Here is a 27425-nt window from a genome sequence, read left to right as displayed (position 1 = left end):
TTAACATCAGGTTTCTGTCTCCTGTGCTCAATCTGAGCAAATGAGAGTATCAACAGAAATTCTCCATGCCCATTACGCAAATTTAAGACTAACAGGCTCCTGGACGCATGCTCTCGCAGTAGCTCTCAAACTAGCGCTGCAGGATTAATCTCAGGTGAAGTACCTGCTCCAAGCCCTCCCTGCTCTGGGATTCAGAGCTGTGTTCTGATGTAGGAGCTACCTGTGGATGGTGGTGGGACCATCCCAGGCCTACGTGTGCTCCTGGGACCTTCCTACCCTATGGGGCAGGAGTGTGTCAGCTCTACATAGTCTGGGATCTTCTCAACAGCAGGAAGTTTAGGGCATGAAAAGTGCCCTGGGAAATCAGGATATGCATTTAAAAGAAAATTTTCTGCAATACTATTTCAGCACAGTTGAAATTTTCAAATGTATTACAAGCGTGGGGAAAGTCTTCTGAAACCCAACAGCCAAATTATCTTCTTTGAAATTCTAAGTGAGATGTACTAGATGTGTGCTGTTCGCCACCACTGGTAGCAGACTCGGGTTGTGTATATTTACTAGTTCAGCCCCAAAGAGAGAATGAAACACCACCGAAGGGCTGTTAGACGTAATACCATGTAACACCAGACCACAAGGGTAGTGCATTCCTGCTGTTTGGTTAGAATTATGCATAATCACAAGTTCTACCCACTATAAGGTTAAACAGCACAACATGAGGAAAATTAAGACTTTCTGGAAGCAAAGTCTAGGCTAGCTACACACCTGTTTCAGTCTGAAGGGATGGGGTTGCTTTCACCTTCTTATATTAAATGGTTGAGATCTTACTCATTATTGTAGCTAGAACACATAATTTTAAGATAGCTTTTAATGTTTCATCTTTGTCTTAACCTCTCTGCCCCACTAACTGTTTTCTCTAAACCACTTTCAAATTTTTACCCCAGTGTAATTTCTTTGTCATCAACAGAGTTACACCTGATACATCTAATCAGTGGTGATCTTCCCATCCTTGCTTCCCAAAATGGAGCTAAACAACACATGACTTTTTTATTATTATTATTTATTTTGTTTTGTATAATGTCTCATTATACAGTTCGGTGTGCGAGCACTGTTCCATACAGTGCAACTATGTTAACAATTTGGTATTAAACCACTCTTGCAAAGCTGGGGAGGAAAGAACAAAAGTTTATGTATTTCTAGGACAAAGACAAACACCTTCCTTACTCCAAGTCTTCCTTAAGACCTATGTGCTACTGATCCACACCTTCCTTCCACACACAAGCGGCTTGGAGGCACAGCGCAAGTGAGAAGGGGAAAGTGAGGCTTGAGGCTGTTTGACACTGGAAATGCCAGTGGAGGATCCGTATTTCCTTCCCCTCAATGGAGCTGAATGTCCGCAAAGACATGGCAATTATTCAGCTTTCCATGCTGCTGCTTTCTTCTGTGCCACTGAGGAGCTTCCCAGGACCAACGCCTGTCTCTTCTGCTAAAAGCCGCAGAGCAAAAGGCACACCAACTGTACCCCTCCAACTCCTTTCATCTTAAGTATTTTCCCATTCTCACTTTTACTTTTTTAAAAAAGCACAGAGTAGCTATACAAATAAATTTTCCCCTGGTTTTGAAATCCCTCTGTTGCATCGCCTTCCAAGCCTGCTCACTTCATACAAATAGATCAAGGACTCTTTCCAGATTCCAACTCCTGACCCCTTATAATGTCAGGCACTGAGCTACTCTCAACAGATTCACTGAAAATATGTGACTTGGGGAGAAGCCAATCAAAAGGGAAAAAAAAGCCATTAATGACTGGCTTTAAATCTTGGCTTTGAACCAATAGAAAGACTTGGGGGGCAGGGGGGAAGCACTGTTTTTTAAAAATTCCTCTCCTGTGATTGCTGATTTCGCTCCTCCTGTTCTGTATAAATCCCAGCAAAGTGAATGAAGGCCAGTCAGCCAGGTCATAACAGGTTATGTTGAAAAAAACACTAAGTTAAATGCTGTTACAGGAATGTTTATAAAGCCCTACAGACATTGCTTTTCTTTCTGCAGTGTATTTACTGCTCATAAAAAATGTTCAATAGCTATTGAGAAGAGGTTTCCTCATTTCTGCAATATAAGGGAAGCACAGCATCACTGAAGAAGCCTCGCCAACACTGCCCTTCGCATCACCCTGCACTAAGAAATGCACCTGCTCTGCTTTTGCTCTTCTTTATCTTTCTGTTCTCTTGAACAGCAACATCCAACTTCATGCAATTAATAACTTCTCTGTGAAGAAGCAGGCTAAGACCAAATCCGATTTTGCAGGAGTATGCAAGTCCCCCTGCTTTCTCAAAGGATACATCTAGCAAAGCCAAAAAGCGAAGGATTTGGCAGCCTGTGATAGAAAGCCTTCCCAGGAACTGGTGAGGTATTTTGAGGTGCAAGCAGCTTTGCTGATTTGCTTTACCTCTAGGGACCAAGGGCTTTTACAGCCAAATTCTAACAGACCTTGCTGGGGCAGGTTAGGGCTGGTCTACCCGTCTACCTCACCACTTCCCTGCTTTTACAGAAAAATAATGGCAAGAGAGCATTAACTTGCACCCCAGATGCTCAAACTCAAACTGAATCCATGTTTTAAACTATGATCTGTGATTGTCTGGACTACTGCAGCATACTTCCATCCGTTATAAGGTTGGTAGTGGCTAGTAAGTAGCTCGGGTTAGTTAACACCTTCTGCAATAACATCTGTCAAAGGACCTCTTGGTAGCATCTAATTTAAAGAATGCAGAGATGATCCTTAAAATCACACAGCTCAAATTGCACATTATGTTATACCATGACCGACCTCAGCTGATCTAAGGAAGCAAATGAAAAGCAGGCTCATCACACATACCAATCAAAACCTTAGCCTAAGTTTTGCATATCACCTACTTAATGGCACATCCAGACACATATTATAGTTAATCTTTTTGATAAAAGGATAATTCATCTAATAACAACATCCAAAATCATGTGCAAATAAGCATTTTCCATAGGGAATATGAACAGCTCTGCAAACAGTGGCTGTTAAGACAAGGTCCCATAACTTCAGAAGGAAGGAGAACTACATGCTATACAAACCCCTCCACCAACATCTGGAACAAAAAAAGCAGCTTAAACAGAAATTTCCAAATCTACATTATTTGGAACAACTGAATTTCGGAAACAGCATGTCCTTTCATCCACGACCACAAACCTCTAAGCAATAAATGGATCAAGTTCCACCAATACTTCCTAGAGACGCAGTATTTTAATGCCTTCAAGCTGCATGCAAATTTCTATCCAGCAAGGGAATTTCTGTGTTGATGTTTAGGAAGTGCAAATGTGACATGCTGCAGCTGCCTTGCACATTATGAGACACATTCTTACACTCTTGGACAATGCCTGTCTGCCAAACTATAAAAATAGAGAGACATAAACTATACAACATCATAATCAGAGAAAAAAGCATAGCAGGGCTGGGGTGGGGGAAGCGTGAGTGTATCACTGATCTCAGCTCTACCGTGACGATGGGCAGTTCTGTAAATTAAGTCTTTGCTTCTCTGAACATTACTCTGCTGGTAGTGGACATTACCACAGTGTTTGAATGCAAAAGAATGGTCTGCAGAAGCCATGCAAGATAAATTCAAGAGCTGATGGGAAGATGTATTCTCTGGAGTAAATGGTTAGTAAGGAACCATAACCTACTATTCAAACTGGAACTTAAAGACTACAGAAAGTGTGCAGGTTTGCAAAGTTTAGTCACACAGCAATTCTCTCCTGGATGCAAACTCTTCATGTCCTAAGGACAGTCCTAGAGAGACAGACAGAAATGCAGTCCCTTCCTTCACAACTGCATTGGTTTATGTTTAACAAGTTAGGCAGCAGTATCCCTTTATCACTGAACTTTTATCATCACTGTAGTACTACAATTTGTGCTACTGCTTGAAAATCAGGTCCGCATTTGTTTTGTAGAACTTGAGGAATGTTAAAATACTGACGTTTTTATTAAAATACTTCTATTTTATTCTGAAAGATCTTACAGCCCTAACGCTTATTTATCTTTTTCAAGAACGCTCTAATAGTATAATAATGATGACCTATGTTCAATTGACTTGACAACTAATGAGCCTTCTGTAACCCAAGTAAAAATCCCATAAGCTTTGATAAATTGCATAGATGTAATGTTGTAGCAACACTCAGTCACCACTTTCCCAGAGTGAAACAGAAGCACCGAGACAAAGCTGGAAGGATAAATGTCTTCCCTAGAATGTTGTTTTCCCACTTCCCTCTTCCTTCTTTCTTGGGGGGTGGGGGTAGAATAAGGAAAAATATGCATTATGTTCCAGCCTCAAAACTGTCAAATCCAAAAGGAAGGCTGGAAGCAACAGGAACCTCTTTCAATTTAAAAGATCAATTTAAAAGACTTCCGATGCAAGCTGGATTCTACCATTAACAGGAATGATGCCTCATTTTTTCCATGAATCTTTCAGCACAACCACACCTACAACATAGGGATGTAAGTGTCTCCAAAGTAACAGCGTTTTCCATCCAAGAGAAAATGCAGTTGTTTTGAGTTCTTATTAGAGAGCGTAATACTCTGCATTTTAGTTACTGCTTGAAAGACTGTAAGAAAAACATATATGGTCTCAAAAATGGGATTAGAGCTCCCTTTATCACAAGAATTACTCTAAATATATAGAAAGCAATCAGTTCTATTTCTATTTCTATTCTCGTTCTCTTGCTATATGTGCACGAACAAAAGCAGGCACATGTTCTTATTTCACTTCTTAGTATATGTACAATACCAAGGAAATGATGTAATCTTTGGTTATCTAGGACTTTCAAAATCCACATTATTAAATAACTTACATCATCTTAGAGACAGTTTAGCAAAATTTCCATGGTTTTCCTCTATAAAAAATTTTAAAGAAATGAGACAAATTAAAGTGACGGAATTCAGAGAATGGCCACAAAAGAGTATTCTCTTTAAATTGAGTTATTACAAACAGTTTTATGACTCTCTCCCTGAAAAATATTGCAAAACCTGGATAATGTCCAAATAGTATTCTGGAATTACACCACCTGCTCATCACATCAGCTATCTTACCGCAGACTGGTTCCAGGTATTAACAAGTATTTTTTAGTCAGAGATGATGATACACAACTACAGACCAAAAAAACTAACAGAGATCCCCTTTAAAACAGATTCTGTTTTAAAATACTGCTTTCTTTCTGATTTGCAAGATCGTATGTTTGTAACAACAGAAACCATTTGTAAACCCTTTAGCAATAATTATTTAATGGCAATTTACTAGAGAAACATATTTTTTATATATTATTATAAAGTAAAGCAGTTTGAAGCCCAGAAACACCACAATCCGATTTTGAATATATTTCATATACCAAACTAACTTTCAAAATTCATTTTAAAAAATTGTCTTTCCATTGTTGCACTATGACTTGAAAATGGGAGCTGTTCTCCTTTGCTCAACTATGGCAGGGGCCACCGTTGGGATGGAGACATGCACCAAGAGTTTGCACAGTCCTTTGGAAACTCTGAAGACTGGCACCCGCAATACTCCTCTTAAACTTATTATGTTCTTTCTTACAGCTCGGTGGTGACACATAAGGAACAAGCAGAGCGGTGGGCAATCTACAGTGACAATTTCAGGCTTATTTTATTTTCACTGAAGAGTTTACTATTACTGCTATTCATACTGCTGTACACACAAAATGGACCCAAGGTATAGGACATCTCTGGGTTTGTTACTTCCAATTGAGCATGTACAGCTCAATATATACCAATAGATACACAGTCAGAACTTTATATACGTAAGTCTTTTGCAAGACCTTCTCAATGAAAACATGAAATTTCAGTGTGTATGCATAAAGAATCTGAAAATTGACAGAAACCCAACTCAGCTTTTCCACTTACACTTTCTAGCACAAACTTCACTGCACAGTGGGGAGCCAGAACTTTGAAATACTAACAGATAACACTGCATCCAAACCTTATTTCCTGTTATTTGGGGGTGCCTCTTGCTTTCGTTTGATTGTTGGTTTTTTTAATAATAAAATGACAAGTGGGCAAAACCAATTGTAGAAACAAGGCAACCTGCTCTTAAACTGATTAGCCTGAATGCCAAAATGGTCCTATTTACCTTTACTGAACATCTTTCCAGCAAAGCAAATCCACTCTCTTCTAGACTAACTGTCATATACAAGTGTACATAGGCAAATGTGTACACTTCCATCTACCAACTGGTGTTTGATTAACTCACACAGTCGAGTGGCTCGCTCACACTCTCGGTGCTTCGAGGTTACATGTCCCAGAATGTACTGAGCTTGTTGGCATTTGGAAAATTAAATTTAGAAAAACGTATTACTTCACAGTTCTTTCCCCTAAGTTACTAAAATATTTAGGTGCAAGATATTCTACATCTAGATAAGGGGATAAATCAAAGAACAAGACAATGAACTTCCATTCAACACCAGCCCTTCTCTGCACCTTTCATCTCCTTATCAAAACATGGAGAAGAGATGAGCCTTGAGGGAAGCAAGCCCTGCAGTGAGACAGGCTGAGTCTGCTGAAGTATGCAAGGAGACTGCGCTATGATGATCGCATGTATTTGAGTGTAGCAAAAACCATCTTTCACTTCTAAATTAGAACATGCTGAACTCAAATAACTTTACAGAGCAAAATTGGAAGTGCAAGACTAGAGTAAGAAGAGACAATTTTAACCAGGAGAAAGATCTGGAAACCTGTCCATACGTTGGGTTTTTTTTTTCTTTTTTTTTTTTCTTTTCTTTTTTTTTTTTTTTTTTTTTTTAACCTTAAAGATGTGCCAGTGGAAAGACCAGAAGTCTAACCCTTCTCCTCTGCTGAGGAGCAATAGCAATCAACTGGGGCTCACGAAAAGTTCATTTCAGATTTTGCAGCTGTGGCCTCCAGTTCTGTGGAGACTTCAGGCTCCACTTAACTCTGCATCTGAAAAAGCCCTCTATAATTGAGGGCTGTTGGCATATGTAAGGTTAAGCAGGACCTTAACCATTAGTACTGCCCAGTGTGGCTCCCTGGCCTCACCAGAGCTGTGGCACCAAGCTCCCCCAGAGCGCAGGCTTCCTGGGGAGAAGCCAGTGCTCCCCCAGGGGTAAGGTTAATGCTGCAGTTTGTCACATAATAATTTGCATTCTGATGGTGTAAAGGCAAAGCGCCCAATATCGTGACCAATGCCGCGAAGTGACAGGCATCCTCAGTATGGTTGTTTTTTATGCGTGTGCACATTTGGGATTTGAAATTTTTATTTTATCAGATTCAGCAGAAGGTTGGCCTTTGCCAGAACATGATGGAAGGGTATGTATGGAATGCAATCTCCAAATTATACTGTCTGTCATAGTTTAGAGTATAATTACTTTACATCACAGTAAAATACCATAAACTAATCTCCAAATCTTAGTGAGCAATGCTCTTTGCTAAAATGTATATTCACAGTAAAGATTCACAAAAAACCCCTGTGGCAATAGCTGCAGCAGAAAAGAAAAAAAAAAAAAAAAGAACCTGGTGATACCATATAAAGTGTTGTTCATAATTATTTGTAATTATTTCAGAAGATAAATCTAATATTTTAGGAATTCCTAGAAAAGAACGTGTTACGTACTTTTGAAACACTTCTCTTCTGGACTGAAGATTTAATTCTGTCTAGTAGTCTGAAGGAAGTAAGTGGCAGTGAGTGAATGGAAACCTTCTTTGGCCTCACTTACTGAGGTTTAGTAATGAAGGAATTAAAAAACAGCCATTCTTCACCCAACTCCCTACATTTTAAGGCAAAACAAATAAGGTTTAACTCTCAAATGCAGAAAAGAGATAGTTCTCCTGAGACCCCACCTGGAGGTCTGTGTTCAGCTCTGGAGCCCCCAGCATAAGAAGGACATGGACCTGTTGGAGCAAGTCTAGAGGAGGACCATGAAGATGATCAGAGGGCTGGAGCACCTCTGCTGTGAAGACAGGCTGAGAGAGTTTGGGTTGTTCAGCCTGGAGAGGAGAAGGCCCTGGGAAGCCTCACATTAGCCTTCCAGTGCCCAAAGGGGGCCTACAAGAAAGCTGCAGAGCAACTTTTTGCAAGGGCACATAGTGATAGGACAAGGAAGAATGTCCTTAAACTGAAAGAGGGTTGAGATTCAGATTCACCACTGTGAGGGTGGTGAGGCACTGGAACAGGTTGCCCAGAGAAGCTGTGGATGCCCCATCCCTGGAAGTGTTCAGGGCCAGGCTGGATGGGGCTTTGAGCAACCTGGTCTAGTGGAAGGTGTCCTGAGAGGCCTGGTCATATGTTGTGGAAGAGCCTTTTCTGGCTGCGCTTTACAGGAATCATGAATTCTGCCTGCCCGCCATCCAGCCGCCAGCACCTCCCAGTCAAGTCTGTAAATACTCTTTGTGAGCAAGGAGGGCTAAGAGATTGCAATTCAGGGCTTGAACAGGGTGTATTACAAGTTACACTGTAAAATATGGAGCAAGTACAATATAGCCTGAAGTCTACAGCTACTGTTGGAAGCCACTGCCTGTGCAACTGCAGTTGCTTTGCTGTAAAATGTCTGAAGAAAAGAAAAAACCTCTATCTTTTTTTTTTTCTTTTTTAAATACAAATTTGGGATGAGATGGTGTTAGAATAAAGCGTGTATCTTAATATTTAAGAAAGAATATTCTCTCTGTAAGAGAAAATTTGTACACCAGAACATGCCAGTGGGTGATCATGTGCAACTCCCAAGCTTCTCCCAACTGCAGAGGTGTCCCGACTGGCTGACAGGAGGGAAGGAGGGCAGTGGCAGGTGAGCAAGAAAATCCTGAGACGCTCTTTGCAGACATTACAGGAAGATTTGGCACACAGGTGTGGCATGAACCAGCTTATGAAAAAATTACAAGGTCTGCAGTTACCCCTGCTTTCAAGCCATGCAAAAATCCTGCCAAAAAAGTGGGGAAAAACGTAAGTAATTAAACATAGATATACAAGAAATAAAATTAAACATATATATTTAAATACCCAGCTCTATGTATATACATTTTATATTTGTATGTGTGTGTGTATAAAAATACAGTTTTGAGTATTTTAATAGAAGCAAGCACAAATTGATTTAAATTAATCTCTGAACATACTGGAGAGCCAGCACAGTAATTAACTGTGTTATTTATTAATTATTATAACCATACCAACTGTCCTTTCTCTTCATCTCTCCAATAAAAACAATTAATCTCTAATCCACCACAGCTGCAGAAACCTTTATGAAACATTAGATAAGGTAATAAAATAGCTCCAGTTTTAGGTCTGCAGGATCCATTTCTGGCCTTCAATCATTCATGTCAGATTATAATCTCCAGTGAAGAGTTTGATGTTATTTCAACAATCCAATACCTCACTGGTGCATGCGAGCACACAAAAAGTTTTTTTTTAAATTACACAGCAGTATAGTCTGAATAGATCGGTCACTGAACAAGTTACATCTGCATGAAGGAGAAAAACTGAAAGAGGTGATGGTGGCGGGGAACTCAGTGAGCAGTATCAGCGAAATGAAAACAGAACTGAAAGAGGAAGGATCACAGAAATGTACCTTAGTTGAAAACCTTCCTTCCAATATCTGCTGGCAGTTTCTTTTCGCCTGTGAAACTAGTTCCTCTGTTATTCTATCGCAGTCAATAACTTGAGTGGGCATAAAATAGAGAATTTCTAATGGTTTAGATCAACACAGAATATAAACCACCACTGAAATGTATTGCCATGTGCTAAATTCAGCAACGATGACTGTAATCCAATCGCTTATATAGCACACTTTGATGATTGAGGTGGTCGGCACAGGGAACATGGTGCAAAAAGGAAGGTAGAAATATCTTGATTCAGATCAGTGCTTACTGAATTTAGTTTTGTTTTGGTAGGATATTGTTAAATCCTTTTTTGTGCTTCATAGGAAGATACACATTTTGAAGACAGTGAGTCATAACAAGTTATTTATTTTGTTTTTGGTTTAAAATGCCTATAATTTGCACACTCTGACACCTGCTGATTTCATGCCCTGCCTTTTCCTGTCAAAGCCCCTTCTCAGCTCTCCACACAAGGAAGTCTCATTTATCAAAATTCTGTTAGCGTAAGGGGAAGGGCTATGCCGAGCTGAGCCATGGCCTTCATTAAACATGCAGAACATAAACTGCTGACACTAAGCACAGTCAACTTGCAGCACGGCAGAGGACGGGGGGTTGTGGGGGGTGGAGAAAAAAAAAAAAAAAAAAAAAGAAAAAAGGAGTAACGAGACAGAAGGAATGGTGCAATGGTGAGACGGGAATAAAAGCCACAGTTTTGCAAAGCATTTAAGTCATACTGGAGTCAGTGAGATTTAATCACAGACCTGAAGTTAAGCATGTGCTTAACTTTGCCAAACAGAAATAGATCACTAAATTATGAATGGAACAATCTATTTCTGTTCCCAGGAACACGGACACTTTGTTCTCCAGACCATTCCCTTAGGGAATGAAAAAGGTGAGGGGGAAAAATTGTATCAAATTTGGAGAAAACAATCTCTTCTTGAACTCAAAATACTGTTCTGGATATAACTATACATTATGTTTAACATAACAAGATTTAAAAAGGTTGGTTTGCATCATTTAGGTTCCAGAAGAGAGAAAAGAGCAACTACCATTATGGTTGCTAATTTCAACAGGGTATCAAAGACAGGTGCTCTGAACAAGAAGAAAGAAAAATTTGTAAATTTGGACAAGGCAAGCATGAAAACAGAAATGCACTGAAAACTGACATTAGGGCTGAGGGGTGAAAAGTGGTTTTTTTTGTTTTTCACTTCAGTTACTGTTCTTGATGTTTTTTCTCACTTTAATTCTCAAAAATAGCTGTGTAATGTTGCCTACAATAGAAACTTGAATTTAACAGGCACAAAGCAGAAGGTGTGTAGCATTTTCCTCTGATCACAAGGAACAAGCACTTAGCTGTAAGAGAGATCCACAATGAGTCACTGCAAGGAGGAATCAAATGCATCACAGGTACATGCAAGCCTTTCTTATTATTACTGTACCAACTGAAAACACATTATAACTTACAGCCCTAGGAAAAAAAATACTAATTTTAAACCTCCTAGTCCTATAAAAATATGTAATATCCCAATCATGTATGCTTGCATTTGTACAGTTTGAGCAGAGGCTAAGGCAGATGCAAGGGCAGGTAGGGGGGAAGTGAACACTTCCTCGGTAAGCTTTTTTTGGTATTTATAAATAAGCTAAGATAATAATTCCATGTTAAAACTGTCTAAACAACAGAATGAAAGACTTCAAGTTTCAAACAGAAGCTAAAAGCTATTTTAATATTATCTGAAAAATAATATCATATTAACTGTTTTCTGGTACTTTGACTTCTGTTAATCTGGAATTAAAAGTACCATAGATTAATGGCTGGATTCTGCTACCCTTTCCCATACTGAATATCATCACATTCCAGAAAGAAAGAATTCAGCTCTGATAACTAACCCTTAACATAATACTAACTTTTCTTCCATCTTCCAGGGTTCTGCGTACATGTAGCTTAGACAGAAGAAAGCAGAAAGTAGACAGACACTTGTAGCGATTGGGCATGTATATTGAGCATTCCCCGGAAGTAATTTCTGTAGTTTTTTTTTAAATAAATGTCATATACATTTCACAGAAATCAGCAGCTCTTTTCCCAGTGAAAAAGCAATGTCACCTATATAAAATATTACATGATGGCCTAATTCTTCTGTCTTTTCTTTGGACTTGTAAACAGTGCGGTATTTTCAGCTTTTTTAGCTTTATTCTGGTCAAGATGCTGCAGCTTGCCATGTAAAGCTGCACACCACATGGCACCATTCAACAGTATATCTAGGTCAGCTTGCATTTTTAATGTGCTCCATTAGCTTTCCCTTGCTCACTGTATCAAGTTTGAACTTCTCACTTTCAAACCCTTGTATAACTAAGCCTGGCAACACACAGGATCCTAAGAGTATTGTGACCATCATCTTCAACATTTATTCCACCAAAAACACCAGTTCTAATCCTATTTAATTTCCTTTATTTCATGCCATTTCCAAGCCCAGCATCCCCAAATTTCTCCTTCAAGATCCTTTTCCACAATACTGTTGGTAAAAAAAAAAAAAAAAGTTTACTTCAAAAAAATTAGAAAGCTTTAGTTAATGTAATTCCTTCCCTCAGTACTATTTGGGGCAGCTTAATAACTTTGACCTTGGCAGCACTGTGCACACATCACAGCTAAAAAACTACAGGTTAATAAGCATATAAACAGCCATACCTACATTACTGTAAAGCTTCTGCAGGCAATCCTATGTGCTGTAATGATATTTAGTTACTTAGATGTGACAAAAGCCAGTTCCACGATTCACTTCATTGCTTTCTTTCATAAACAGCAGTTAACACGTTTCTCTAAATATATTTATTAATTTTTAAATCAGTATGTATTCTAACTGCTCTTCCCTTAAGTGTTTTTAAGGTATACATCCCTCCATCGGAGCACAGCCCTTGCACAAGGACTGAAGTTGAAACCCGCTCTAGATATAGATTACATTTACAAGGTAATTGGTACATTGGTTCTGACACAAGGAATAACACTGCGAGGAAGTTTCACAGGAGGCTTGGGGAGATTCAAACAGATCTTGATAAAGGGAGGGGAAATCAGCCAGCGGAATGAAAATAGACAGTCACATTAAATTGAACAGTACGAATGATGCTTACATTGCTTCAGATTAAAATGTTAAAACAAATTTTACTAAAGAGACTGTAAATCCATCTGCTTTCTATTTCAGGTAGTAGCAAGCACTTAGTAGTAAAATCATAAAAAACACACCGATCGTTACACTAGAGATACATCACAATAATCTACACGTCTACAATATTAAACAATTTAAAGCATTGCAATAGTGTGAAAACCATCTGTAATCTTTATCTTCCTATGTAAGAAAATATCAAGGCCCTGTATAATTAACTGTTCACCAAGAAAATCAAAGAAATGACCTTGAAAAACAGGACTTCCCAGTGTCATTCTAATCCAATAAAATTATCCATCAAAATCCCAATTCATTAGAAAACCCTATCCCACAAGAAGAATTCTTAAAAAACAATGGAATAATTGAAGCTTCAAAGTTACAAAGCAATGTTTTTTGTAGAAGAAATGTACATTCAGTAAAAAGCCCAAGATCCTGCATTATTGCCATTGTTTTTTCTCTTTGAAATCTGCGACATGTCAACAACCCTTTTTCCAGCAAAGCACAGCTCTGAAGCATGACACACACCTGACCTTGTCTCAGGCAAAAAAAAAGGAGAAATGAAAACCTAAATCACATCTGTCTACCCAACAACTTTCTCACATTCCTCTTTGCAATTCGTAATTTTCAAACCTAGTATTAGTTTTAACAAGCCGACTATGCAATCAGGGGGAGCAGCTACACAGGAGAAATCTGAATCTTTTTCTATACATGTATTTCATGCTGTTAAAAGAAGAATGCTATAAAAAAAAAAGGCAAACAAATGAACAGTAGTATAAAAAAATATTTGTGGCTTCTTTGTTGTTGTTTTTTAAGTTGCAGTATGAATCGGAGCATGCTTCCTGTAGCAAGGTGGGGTTGGTTGCTGGAGGGAGCAGTTCTGGTCTCACCAGTTGTGCAATCAGGTAGAATTTACAGAAGAAAAAGAAATCTGGTCTAACCTGCTCTCCTAATCAAGAAGAAACAGCAAACTATTTGCAAATATTCTGTCCTGCCCTCTTCCCACCCCTAAACAAAGAGACCACCTGCCTTAACATTCATTTAAAATGTGCAGGTATTTACAAGCAAACATTGTGTTCTGACTGTTAGATGACTTCTTGGTAAATATGATACTCCCTCAAAGTTCAAACCAGCCCCATAAAACAAAGGGGCCACACAGAACTGTAAAGGACCTGCCTTATCAGGCAAGCATCACCCCAGTTACATCTTGACAGGAGGCAGTTGAGGGAGGGAGGACTGGGAGCAGCAGACTCAGCCAGACCTGGGCAGCCAGCTCAGGCACACCAGACTCAGGCCACCTAAGGGCTCCCACCAGTTTAACATGAAGAGAGTTAACAAAAGGCAGACTAAGAAAATCAATTCTCTTTTTTTGGTGGTAAATTCTAATGCTGCATCATAGTGATTGGTGTGAAATGGCGGGTTCAGTCAAACCCTCAATGTTCCTGCCACGGAAGCGGTACCAAAGTTTGCAATTTCCTAGCATTTCTATGGAATTTGGAAAGGACAAACCATACTACAGACCCCCTCTCCAAAAAAGCAGCAGGGGCAAGTATGGACTGCTGCTTCTGCTGCCACAAGAGGTGAGTGGTTCAAGGTTGCAGCAGTTAATTTCAACCAAGTGGCAACCTAAATCGGCACAGAACTGCCCAAAGAGGGGAAACTCATAAATCAGAAAAGCAAAACCAGTTGTCAAACCTTCTTACAGGCACCACTTGAGCAAATACGGAACACTTGCCTTGAATTGCATATGCCTCTGTTTCCGAAAACCGCACACTGATTTCTGCCCCCTGGTACTCTCTGAAAGGTGGTGGGAGCTTTAAACTTGCGTAAAAACCTGAAGCGTGACCCCATCCACAGCCTGATAACAGACTGCATGGTACTAGAGATGAAGGCTGTTTAATATGCTTATGTATGGCCAAAAGTAGAGATTATGCAGGAAAAAAGCTAGCAGTTTACATGTTTTTAGCACTAATCCCAGCTGGCTGTAGGGTGCTGGACAAACCACAGGACAGCCGTGTGCTAGGTTGCTGAGGAGAGCACTATGTTCACCAGCCAGCCTCACACCAGCTTGCCACAGAGCGTTTGGGAGCTTTGTAAAACCAATGTTACCACATACCCATGCAGACTGCCTAAGTCTAACCCTGAGGCCATAAGCATTTATTCTGCAAGCATCGTGAGATGCTTCATGCTGAACATGAGCATTAAACATGTATTTATTGCTAGCCTGGGTCACTAGAAAGAAAGGAACTAAGGGAATATCCAGGAAAGCCTAACATGCTGTATCCACACAGGGACACTGCTAAAAGGGACAGTTCCTTTTTAAAGCCTTGCCCTGTCTTGTCCTGCCTGAGACTGTAGTCCAGGAGTGTGGGCTACAGGGCACAAGGAGGAAAGAACCAACTGTTACGACACCATTTATCCAGCGTGGATTGACATCTCACATCTGGGAGTTCTCAGCTAAGAGGAGTCACACACACACACAGACACAGACACACACACACACTCTTTGTATCATTTAATCTTTTCTCCTTCATGCAAGACTGTTTTGGAATTCTCCAGATCCACCTCCACTGCACAAGAAGGCATTAGGACCTCTAAGTGCTCACTTTTTTCCATCTTCCTACACTGCTTTCAAATCCTCTCTATAGGGGAAGCAGGAGTGAGCTGTGTGAGGAGTGGGGTACCACAACAAGCAGGTGTTGTTTGGAATGGCTTTTCATGGGGTACAACACTCTTGTTTGATTTCACCCTCCATACTCAAGGTGCTTAGATACGCTCCTCTACAGCCCGCAGAACTCAGGACAAAGCTGGACCACAGTCAGGTGTGTGCAATGGATGGAGAGGAACTTGCGGCTCTAAATCTCTTTGTGTGCCTCTTAATTTTTATAAAACTAATCGGGCAAAAAAAACCCCCAAACCACAGAGATATTTATTGAGACTAAACTTACCAGACATTAAGAACTATTGATTACATAGACGAAATTTCTAAAACTTTGTAACAATTGCTTGGTTTTGCATGTTCTCGGGTTGTCCCGAATAACATAGCAGCAATATGCACAGGTCCAGGCACAAACTTGTTTAACTCGCTGCTATTTAGTCATAAGTACTTCAAAACACTTTGAAACATCTGCAAAGGGTCCCTAAGCATATTAAAAGAGCGCCTCATTCCGTGCTAGAATGCCATTCTCTACTCTTAAGACAGCACAGAGGGCACTCAGAGAGACTTCAGCAATCCTAAAACACAGCTTTAAAAATGACTCAAAGAAAGAAGGTTGGAAAATCCTTTTACTCATCTGAACACCTCAGGTGAAACAACTCCACAAAGAAAACAACATAACTGGGGAAACACGTAATCCTAACTCTGCTCTGAGCAGTGAAACAGAAGTTACTGGAGGCTAGTATGAGTATCTCTTTTTTTCTAAGCTGAAACAAATCCAAAAACTTATTTACAACCCCCATATTCCTACCTAAGTCAACACCGCACTGACAGATGTAAATGAGAATTCATTTATCTATATTTTCCCATATACTAAGCACACACATAGACACTCCAAGTGTCAACATATCAAGACAGAGGTAATTCAGACACTTGAAAACATCCTCTTCTGAAAAGGATTAATTGGCTTTAAAACAATTTAATTTGGCTTTGAGGCTGCAACTTTTATTAGCAACCACCAGATGGCAGGAGCAGAGGCTGCTTAGAGTTCAACAAAAGAAAGCAGTCTTAAAACAAGGCATTGAAAGAAAAAAAATTTTAATGTCTACTTTTTCTTCTCCTTTCAATGGCTTCTTTTCTCCCTCTTTCCAAGAAGTAAGTACTATTTTGCTGAAATAAAGCTAATACAAATAAAAAAAAAAAAATCTTGAGAACATGTTTTCTCCAATGGCATCTCCATCTTGTAGCTCAAGGCTTCTGTGTTACAGGTACCACTAGAACAACAGTTTCCTTCTAGATTTGCACAGTCATAACTCACAGTCAGACACCAAATGTATTCTCTTTGGTGTCCTATGCTTCAAACCAGGAAGCTGACACGTAGCTACACCGTGTAGCTGAACTACCCCTCAGGATTTGAACTTCTGGTTATCTGGGACCGTGAAAATAAATGTGCTACAGAAGATACACCCTGGTTTACTCAGTGTTGCAAAAAAGCAGCATTTGCAAGGTGGAGGAAAGAAGAAGAAGAAAAAAAATCTTAATAAACTCAAGAAAACGTAGCATGTCGGGGAGGAAAAAAAGATATTTTAGTCCTAAGCATACTTGATTCTTAAAACCATGTACCCTGCATCAGAGAAAAAGCATTTTAAAATTGCATCACAGCAGCACATACTTAAAAAGACTTAGGAATAGATTATTTCAACAACTTCCACAGTTACTAAATTATGGAGACAAGGTCATTGCTTTATGCTGTGTCACAAAACAAGAATACGGCTAGTTCCACGAACAATGCTGAAAGCTCCACCATGCAGACACAGCCACATCAGAAATACCACCCTTGCTGCATTTCTTAAATAGAGCTGTGTCTCCATTATGCTGATTTCTCGATCAAAGAGAAAGCATTTCTCCTGTATTTGTCTTCTGCAAAGGAAACATAAAATCACTCCTACAAGTGAACACATCCATCGGGAATGAGATTCTCTTTCCTCAACGCCATCAGTACAGTCCCAGAAACGAACAGGTGAAGCTCGCTCCTACTTCAAGGCAGCGCGAGATGCAGTTGTGTAGTTAATTCTGCCTCTGTACATTAGCAAACACGCCGCTTGCAAAATATGAACAGGCTTCCTTCCCTGCCCCGTTTTTAAATGACACCTGCAAATCACTAATCCAGTTGCCATCTATTTCCATATGTCAAATTACAATCTTAACTTGTGCAAAGCAACATAATAGTAATGATTAAGCCAATTACATCACAACACAGCTTAAAAAGACACACAATGGAAGGATTAAAGCTCACTACCAAATAAGAGAGTCCTGTTCTTGGTGGAGCTCCCCCACTGTGGGAACATAAGTGTCTCTTTTCCTGTTGCACAAAGTTGTGAGCCTTCTGACATGTAGCTGCTGGACTGCCATTAACAAACTTATTTATATTAATGCTGCACTAAGCTGCGATCACTGCAACTCGGCATTAGCTGCGGTAGGCGGGCTGCACCGTCTCTGCAAACAGAGCTTATGGCACTTTACACGTCCACAGACAGGTTTAGACACGAGGTGATCTCACCCTGCTTAACTGAATGAAGCCTCCTCTACCCTACATTATTTGGGTCAGGTAGATGCTGACAGTAAAAGCCTTAGGGAAAGGGAGGGACAGGAGAGTAAACTGAGCACAAATATTTTAAAAAAATCAAGCATCTCATTCTGAAGGTAGGGCCAGACACCAATTGCAGCCTGTCTGGAGTATGTGATACTGCATTTGACACCGGAATTCCAACTGATGCCAATATGTGACTCCTACAACAATAAAATGTGGGTTAAATCTTTATATAATAACCAACCTTTCTGACTAAGATCTTCAATTCTACCTCAGGGATTAAAATGTTCTAGTGGAAATTGAGCATCTAAACCTCTTAGGAGGATTTAAACAACTCAAGACATTATTTTTATTTGTTCATTGCCTTGGTGTTTAAATCAGCATCATTCAAGATGGTTAAACCTTTTACCTCTTATTTCTGCTCTGTGCACTTTATTCTTTTTGCCTTTCTTTTTTGCATCTTTGTATCCCTCCTAATTTTCTCTACCATCTGGGAACACCGGTCCCATCTGCTAAAATGGATCTTCCTATTCCAGCTAAAACAAACACAAAATAAATTGGCACTGTTAGTATTTTACATGTCATCATTCGGCTTTAATAAGATTAATGGGACTGAAGGAGTTTCCAACTTTGAAATACATTCCTGTGTGCTGACTACAGACTTGGGCAGATACCACTCCATCTATCCGCTCTTATTCTACGTTACTTTCTTGGCAACTGTGGTTTTCAAGAAACTTATTATGTATCTAAGTTCATACTTAGCAGACTTTGAATGGACCAGGTGTAACTGTTAAGTCCATCCTAGCTCCCTTATCAGCTGTTTGTGATTTGCTAGGTGATCATCTTCCCTACATCCCTCCATACACAACTACGCATATAGCACAACCCTTCCAAATACTGAAACAGAAGGAGCAGTCAAAAGCTTGATGGTTTTGTTTTTTCTTTTCTTTAAGAAACAAACATGCATACAAATATACACGCAAATGCATGTGTAAATTAAACTGAACACCAAGCTTACCGTCTTCAAAAAAGCTGTTACAGCACGCTAACAGCTTCCTCCTCCTATAAAATTAGTTGTAAAGAAAGCCGAATGGCTTTGCTTCCTACTAGTCAACCAAAGGAAGGAAAGGTCCGGACAGCAATGTTGTCAAATCTGTGCATCTTTATATTTGTCAAACAATAACTTGTATTTCAACTGATTGAAAAACTGCTTAAATTTTCATGGCCTATTAAAGAGTGCTGGTCTTACATGTGCACAGAATGGAAAAAAAAAAATCACACTGAGATGTCATTTTTACTCCAATAAATGCCTTGTATTCTATCTCTGTTTTGGGAAGACTGTCATTATTAAAAAGGTGAGGTGGAGGGAACATTCTGAAGGACTATTGTTAACGGTCTGCAGTCTGCACCTGCTCTGTGTTTATGGAGTAAAGATAAGATTTGGTACTTCAAGGTGCCTCTTCCCTGGATATTTTGACAGTGTGAAACAATAGCTTTTATCTTATTTTAAAAAATAAGAATTATTTTGTCCAAATCAATATGCATATTTTGCATCAAAACATCCTTTGGCTGATTTCTACACGGACTTATCAGCATCAAAGACAACTATTCAAGGGGCAGACTCCATCAGCCAGATCACTTCACCGATGACAACTACAGGGAAGCTGAACGATGTTCTGCTGCCTCATTCAGAGTATTTTCCTGGGAAACAGCCCCATTCGCTGCCAGCATATGTATTTACCATGAGACTAAAACCACAGAGAATTTAAGACGAACAGATAACATTGTAAGCTCTTTCAGAAGTCTAGAAATATGCTTTTTTAAAAATAGTATTCTAACATCTACAGGCAACACAGCCCGTCAACAAGCCTAAAATTAAGTGGTAAGTGTCTAAGGACAGGTGGAATGGATACAGTCAGAAGAAGAGTCATCCCCTGCAGCGAATTATGCTTCCGCTTATGCATACAGAGGGGTCCTACAGTATTTCAAGCCGAAGCATATGCTACATGCAGAACCGTAAAGATAAACCTCTCAACAGTCTCTGACAGACCTGGAGGGAAATTCAGGCTAAAAGCTGGTATCAAGGAAAGCATTACATCATGCGAACTCTGAGTCTTACATCCTTCTCAACTTCATTATCTGGTACTCACAATACCAACTTATTTTCTAATTTACAGAATTAATTTTTTTCCCCATTAAAAATATTGGGCTTATATGTCTTCTCCATGGGCATACCAACTCATTTGTTAATGTAACAGAGACACTGACATTCATTTGTCATTGAGACAGACAGTAAAGAAAACACTTCTTACAGGAGAGAAGGAAAGAAAGGGCTTTCACTGCATGCCTAAAAAGACAGCTAAAATTAATTCTGGGATCAACAAATTTGGAATGATACATTCACTTTTATTCTTTATTAATTAAAAAGTACACGACATCCCTATGTAAAGCTACTATTTTAAGAAAGTAAAAAGACCTTGTTGGTTCTGAAGCTAAATCTTACAGAAAAGTTGCTTGGGACTCTGAAGGACGATGTTAAGAGCTGACAACAGTACTGGTTCGGTTTTGTAAAACTGAAGCTTAGTAATAGAAAATTCTTAGAAGTTCTGGTAATAAAAAGGCGTTTCAAAGGATGTCCATCAAGATGACTCAAAGACTGAAAAACACTCTGCAAGTCTAGCGACGAAAAAATCAAGATGCCTCCTCCACAGTGTTTTAGTTGTGAGAGTGATTGGCTACAATAATCTTCAGCAATATTTCTTTTTACCCACCTAGTCTGAAGGATTATGGACATGAGTTCACAAGATCTGACCCTCCAGGTTCATTATCTATTCAATGAATATTCTGTGTGCATGCTGGGTATTAAATAAAACCCAGAAAATACTGCAGACTACCATATGTTAATTACTTAAATAATACTGGAGTGGTTCTGTTTTTTAAGAATTTATTTAAATTACTTTATCACACATCAACATAAAAATGTACACTACAGACATAACGCAAATTCTGGCATCATGAATATTTAGGTGCTTTTAAAGCTTTTTTTTCCTGTTGGTTCTATATGTATTCTATATAAACCTACAGAACTTATTTCATATTTTCTTGATTTTTTTTTTGCCTTGACAGTAACAGCACTGCTATTTTCTCACCTGCAGTAGTATCACAGCATGTGGGCCTTCAGCAGCAGGAAACTTCATTGTCATGATTTAGCCTACTGCTCCTACAATCTCCTTCTACCCCTCCCCATCCACTTTCTTCCTAGCTAACTAGTTATAGCCTACACACAATCTGCCCTGCTTAAAATCATCCGCTATTAGTGCTCAACTGTCGTCATCACCGTAATGTTCACCGGCCAAAGAAACTTCAGCAATAACTAGGATACAGCCCATTCATTTAGCAGAGCAGGTATAAAATGGTCTCTCCAACACGCAAACTGCATGCCATACATTGGATCTACAATTGAACACAGGGTGATGCAGCTTTTCAATGTACTACTTGAGAATCATTGTGAAAAAGGACTATGAACAAAGTGGCTTACTCTGCACACTGCAAAGCAGGTAACTCTAATTTTTGAGCTGCAAATCTATGGAACAAAACCAAATCCAGCATTTGGGTAAGTCCAATCTTAGAATTTACTACAAAGCTGATAGTCCTTTTGGGCTTCCAAAAGTAAAATTTGCTCACAGGTTTTATACCAAATAACAGGATTAAATCAGCCTGTGTGTCATTCTCAGATTACCACATGTAAGGGAAAGTTTCTGAATTAATGGATGCAAGTCACAGGCTCCTCCATTCTCAGGTTGAAAACTGTCATCTGTGACTTCACATCCAGTAATATAAATTGATGGGACCTATATAACAAAACTGCATCAAACTACACACCTTGTGTCCAAATGTAGCATCCTTGGAGGCCAAGACTTCAACCTGAAATTATAAGGAGAAAGATAATTTCAAATTTAGCCACCATCAAGACCCTCTCTCTCCTGAGCACAGCACCACAGTCCAGGCAAAGAGATCTGTAAATGAAGATGCCAGTTTGGGTCAACCCTAGGAAAGAGTAGGACACTCTGAACTAACAGCTGACAAAAGAAATCCTCAAGGGAGGAAACTCCCAAAATATCCCTCAAGGCACAAACAAGGTTTCTTAACTGAAACGACGTGAAAAGTACCTGTCAGTGTCCCAGAATTTACTGTACTATGGCTGAAACACTGTCCTCCATATGGAGTTTTGGCTACACCAAAAAGCTGCCGGAGCACAACACAATCTCCCTGTAAAAACAGGCTGGAAAGATCTGAATCTGAACTCTTCCCCTCCCATTATCTTCTAACCAGGCTGGGTAACTCCTGCACCAGCACCAAGTGGAACAGCCCTGATGGGAAACTGCAGAAGAGGTCTTGCTTGCAGGCTCCTGTCCTGCCTTGAGCATACCAAATTCTTTGATAACAGTAGAACTTGGGGAATAAAAAATCCCCAGGCAAAGGCCAAGACTAGCCGGGTGCAAGATACAGTGAATGTTTGGAAGCTTGAGGAAAGCAAGCTGCTCGGTCATCTAGTGGTGCTTCATATCCAGCTCCTTGCTGGTTGCCACATACCACACAGCTCTAAGAGTTGATGTTCGCTAATCTGGGACAACAGGCAACAGACACACTGATTTTTCATCAGACTCCTTAAAAATACTTCACACTTCAGCACCTGTCACCTGAGAATCTCGGTGCTTTTATGAAATCTAATTAATTAAGCTTCCCAATACACCAGTGAAATAAGAAATGTCATCATCCCAATATACAGGCAGAAGAGAGAGGCAGAAAGAGGTTAAATAATTTCTTAGTAGTCACATGCCAAGCCAGGGACACGCTCAGGAAAATAATCCCAGATTTCTACTCCCAGGCTCCCAGTTAACAACTAGGAAAGTCTCTATTTCTGTGATTTACATCCTATTTAAAATGCCTACCGCTGCATTGTAATTTATACAACTAGTATAACTATAACTAATGTATCTAATCTCCAGTTTAACTTAAGAAGAGTGAAGGATTTAAAGCAAATCAAGGGGGAAAAAAATGAATGTCAAGTTTCAGCCTGAAGCACGTTATAATGCCAGAGTTATAAACCCCTGAACAAGAGGGTTTATAATGGAAAGGCTGATAAACTAACAATGACGGCAGCACTTAAATATATTTATGTCATGATCTAGCAACATATGGTATCTCTTCATCTCTAAATTAAAAAAGGGAGGGAAAAAAGGGGGGGAAGGGAATAAAGCATTTATAGGAACTAGGAATAAAAGAAGAAAATGAACCTGAAGTTATCCAATTGTGACCTGTCCAGCTGATTAGGAATGGCAGTAAGAGGCTACAAAATAGTATCTCATTCAATAGGAGGTAGAAAAAAAAAAAAACCCAAGTAAATAAAATCAATCTAAAATGATATGTATTAGCTACTTATATTAAGCTTCTAATCCTTTAGGCACTTTATAAATATTAAACAATCAGTCCTGGTGAGACTGATAAATATCCATAATATATTTTACAGATGAAGAAACAGACAGAGGGTTAAGTGACTTGCCCAGGGCCAAAAAGAGAATAATCAGCAACTGGATTGGAAGTAACTATGACTGCCTGTCACAATACAGTGCCCTACTCAGATGCTCAAGACTTCTGAAAAAAGTCATTCCAACACCTGAAGCAGTCTGGTTAGGGTTAATGTGGTACCCCCATCTAAACTGTGGATGCTCATTTTTACTAGGCTTACTGTTTTGGTACAACATCCAACTCCTGTAACTAGACAGACCCCAAGTGCAATCTTGTTCAAAACTCACTCAAGTTTTCTCTATCCAGGATTGCGCCAGTCACACCCCCTAGATGTTGCCTCCAGACCCATCAATGTTTATTACTCTGCTACACTAGCTGTGGAGATTCATTAGGAAAACTGGAGCCTTCTCTGTGTCGCTGGGTCCCTTCTCTGACTCTCTCCTTGACCCCAGCAAGGCTGCTGACTGCTTGCCAGCTCCAGTCCACCCTGCCTCCCTCACCCGCTGTTCCCTTCCTCCTCCTCTCCTTCCCAAGCAGTCCCAGCTGTGCTAACGTCCCCAGCCAGCCTGCCCAGAGCTGCCTGCCCTCTGCCCTGCATCCCCCAGTGCTCCCAGCTGCAGGAGCACACTGTGGACAGCACCGAACTCCTGCACTGACCCAGCGCAGATCGGGCAGAGCGTCCTTTGTTCGGGCTCCGCACTGCTCCTCGTCTGCAGAGAGGCCACCTCACCATGCGGGGACCTTCGCTGTAGAGTACAGTGGTACTGCCAACAAATGGGTTGTGCTAATTAAGCTCCCGCTTGCTCAGGGCCAGGAGAATGCTCAAAATTGCCACAGTTTCAAAATACATGAATTAACATGGCACCACAATCTGCACATTTACAAAATTAAATCCCCCTCCTTTTCACCAAGAAATTGAGAAGAGGAACAAACTGTGACATCACAGAGTAAAGCAGGAGTTTAAGCTGATGTAACATACGCTTAGTCTCTTTTACATATAGCAATATTTTCTTTTATGCTTAGAAATGTACGGCTTGCAGAAAGTAAAATGGTTTGGAGCACAGCTATTAGTGTAGATAATAATTCTAATTAAAAAATGCTATTGAACAGGTCTGATAATGCCACTTCTGTTTTTCCAAAAGTAATCACACCACTTCTGTGATAAATACTTGTCCTCACCTTGCAGATGATGCAATAAAACATCCTCTGTATTCTTTGTTACTACTGTGTTTACCAGTGTACTAGTGTGTTAGTCCATTCACCTCTTTGTAGAAAAGGAAGCTAAGATCAGTAAAAGATGAGTAACTGCTGACACCATAATATACACAATATAAAGTACAAGATGTGGGACAGTGTGAGGTTTTCCTCATGCTGAGTTTAAAAAAAAAAAAAAAAAAGCCAAAATGCATTACAACCTAGGCTGAGAGGACACCCCTCTAGTGGGAATGAGAGTGTACTTCAATCAGCATCCACATTCCCCGAGCAGAAGAGAAAATTTCCTTAAGAATCACGCAAGCATCATCTTTCTTTTAATCAGCTTCAAAATATATCACTTCCATTCCAATAAACAAAAAAAAGCCAAACAAGAGATTCGTTATTGCTTCAAGATAATCAGACATTAATTGAGAACTTCTCATTATATACTTATTTGTAGCAGCTAAACATTCCTATTTTATTTGTCTGTTCTGACTGTACGTATGTAAATACATTATCTTGGGCAGGGGGGCGTTTTTCTTTTACAGTGAAAAATTCCCTGCATCATTAAAAAAAGCAGACTTGGCTCTTAAATGAAGCACTGTTCGTTTCATGTATCTATATATCTATGGAACTGTATTGGATTCAGCAGCTTTCCCCTCTAGGCACTGCTCTGAATCTTTGCTTCAGTCCACTTTCCACTCCTCACAGTAGTGTTATAGCTGAATGGGCCTGTTTGCCCTATATTTTACTTCTGCGTAAAAGCAACTTTTAACCACTGTTCATCGGTGTTTTTTCCAGTTTATCACAAGAATCAAACAGCCTTTTTGCTTCTAATAAGCAATCCGAAACCACACTACAGTATCCTGCAATTCTGGGCTAGAAGGCTATTGTAGGTGGTAAAGGGTAAATGATGGGGTAGTAGTCCAGAGAGCGAGCATTGAACATACATGGTAGGTCAATCACATGAGACACAATTAGTGGTTTAAGCAGGAGTATCCCACAGCTGGAGCACACTTGTCCCACCTGGGCAATGTACCCCTCCTGGAGCCTGCTCCCTGCTGCTGGCCCCTGGCCGAGGCACTCCAGGGACCAGGAACTGGGGCTAGCCGAGATGGTGCCAAGAAATTTTCCAGAACCTCTCCAGTATGTGACCAAAATGAATTTCCTACCTCCCTACACAACCTACATGGTCTCCAAAATGGGCGGGTGTGGCCAAGACCACTACTGCTTATATAGTATTCTATAATTTCACAGTAGAATAAATATAATTTTACAGTTTTTTATTTTACAAGATGGAAGAACTCACATATGTGCTCTCATCAGCCTGGAAGGTCCCTGATGAGTAACGTGTGGAGTACCCTGAAACAAGTCAGGGAGTACCCTGAGTCTCTTTTTGTCAGAAGCAGAGACTTACTCAGTGTTTTTGTTTTGCTTTTCAGTAAAGGACTCGCACAGCTCCAATTTGACAAACAATACTGCATCGCAACCAAGAGACTTACAGTGAATCATGCAGAGAGTAATTTTTACCTCCCTGACAAAGAGAAAAGCTGTTGAAACCGAAGATCAAAACCTTGAGGAGCAATGTTGAACAATACCCTTTTGGAGCAGTTGTACAACCTAGTGATCAGATGACACAAGGAATTATTATAATATGGTCTTCCCCAAAGCCATCCTCGGCATTGATTCAGTCCTCAGCTCAGTCCAGCTCCTCGTCTCATCAAGACTTTGTTTGAGACAGGATTAGCTGAAACTGAGCAAGAGCCATGGGAAGTGGAATACCATTCACAGGAGAAATTGCAGCTACGCTTCATACCCAGACTGTTATCCAAACAACAGAATATGAGGCAGTAAGTATGCAAGGACAAAATAACTGACTCGCAAAAGACATGGGTCACAGAACTCCTCTCCATCTTTTTTGGGGGCATCTGAAAATAAGCACTAATAATCATTTCTGGTGCATGCTGATTCCTGTATAATATCCTGTTAACACTAATGCTGAAAAGGATCATTGATCTACATTTAACTACCCAGGCAAAAACTCCCAATACGACACACACTTAACGCTGCTCTCAGACTTGGGTCAGAGCTTCTCAGAGTTCATCTAATGGAGCCGCTATTTGCAGCTGGCAGGTGAGGGGGTTACAGCTACTCTGGCAAGGAATGCAGTAGACTGGAGCAGCTCTGATCAAGACAAAATATTCTGCACGGGCACTTGCAGTTTCTGTGGGTCACACAAGAGAATCTGCCCAGCTGGCTGCAAATTTTATAGGCTTCCTATTGTCATTTGTTTGACATTATTATTCTAGGAAAATTATAGCACAGGGCGTCTCTGATACCTAGAGGGTTTTTGCCAACTGCCAGCTTACTCAAAAGGCATGCCTCTGGCCCTTTTAAAATATGCTCAAAACAAAATAAATGTGTATGTTAATACTTGCATTTTGTAATACTTTTGTTTTCCCTGTTCACTAAAGATCCATCACATCAGAAAGGACTCTCTTCCCCACGACAACGAAATCGTAAAAGAATGAGAAAATACTGGTGCTCTCTCCTCAACTACTGCCAAATCACCCTCTTGCCGTTGGGGTGCACTTCTTGCTCAGCTGGGGTAAGACAAACCACATCACACTGCCCAGTCCATAATCACACCGCCTGCTCTTGTGACCCACGTTTGCCCTC

General features: G+C 40.0%; 1 protein-coding gene across 11 annotated transcripts in view; it reads right to left on the bottom strand.

Annotated features, from left to right (window-relative positions):
* The window catches only part of ARID1B (AT-rich interaction domain 1B), a 336590-nt gene that overhangs the window by 126024 nt on the left and 183141 nt on the right, over positions 1–27425 (bottom strand). For 10 of the 11 annotated variants that reach the window (XM_080389084.1, XM_080389087.1, XM_080389081.1 and 7 more), the window contains one exon: positions 21906–21947. The exons of the other annotated variant lie outside the window; for it this stretch is intronic. In XM_080389084.1, the coding sequence (XP_080245210.1) occupies positions 21906–21947 (42 nt within the window). The remainder of the gene's footprint in view (positions 1–21905; positions 21948–27425) is intronic. 11 annotated transcript variants of the gene reach the window in all.

This window comes from Falco punctatus (genome assembly GCF_963210335.1).
Source record: "Falco punctatus genome assembly, chromosome: 5".
In the NCBI taxonomy this organism is placed as follows: Eukaryota; Metazoa; Chordata; class Aves; order Falconiformes; family Falconidae; genus Falco; species Falco punctatus.
This window is presented reverse-complemented; position numbering and strand designations above follow the sequence as displayed.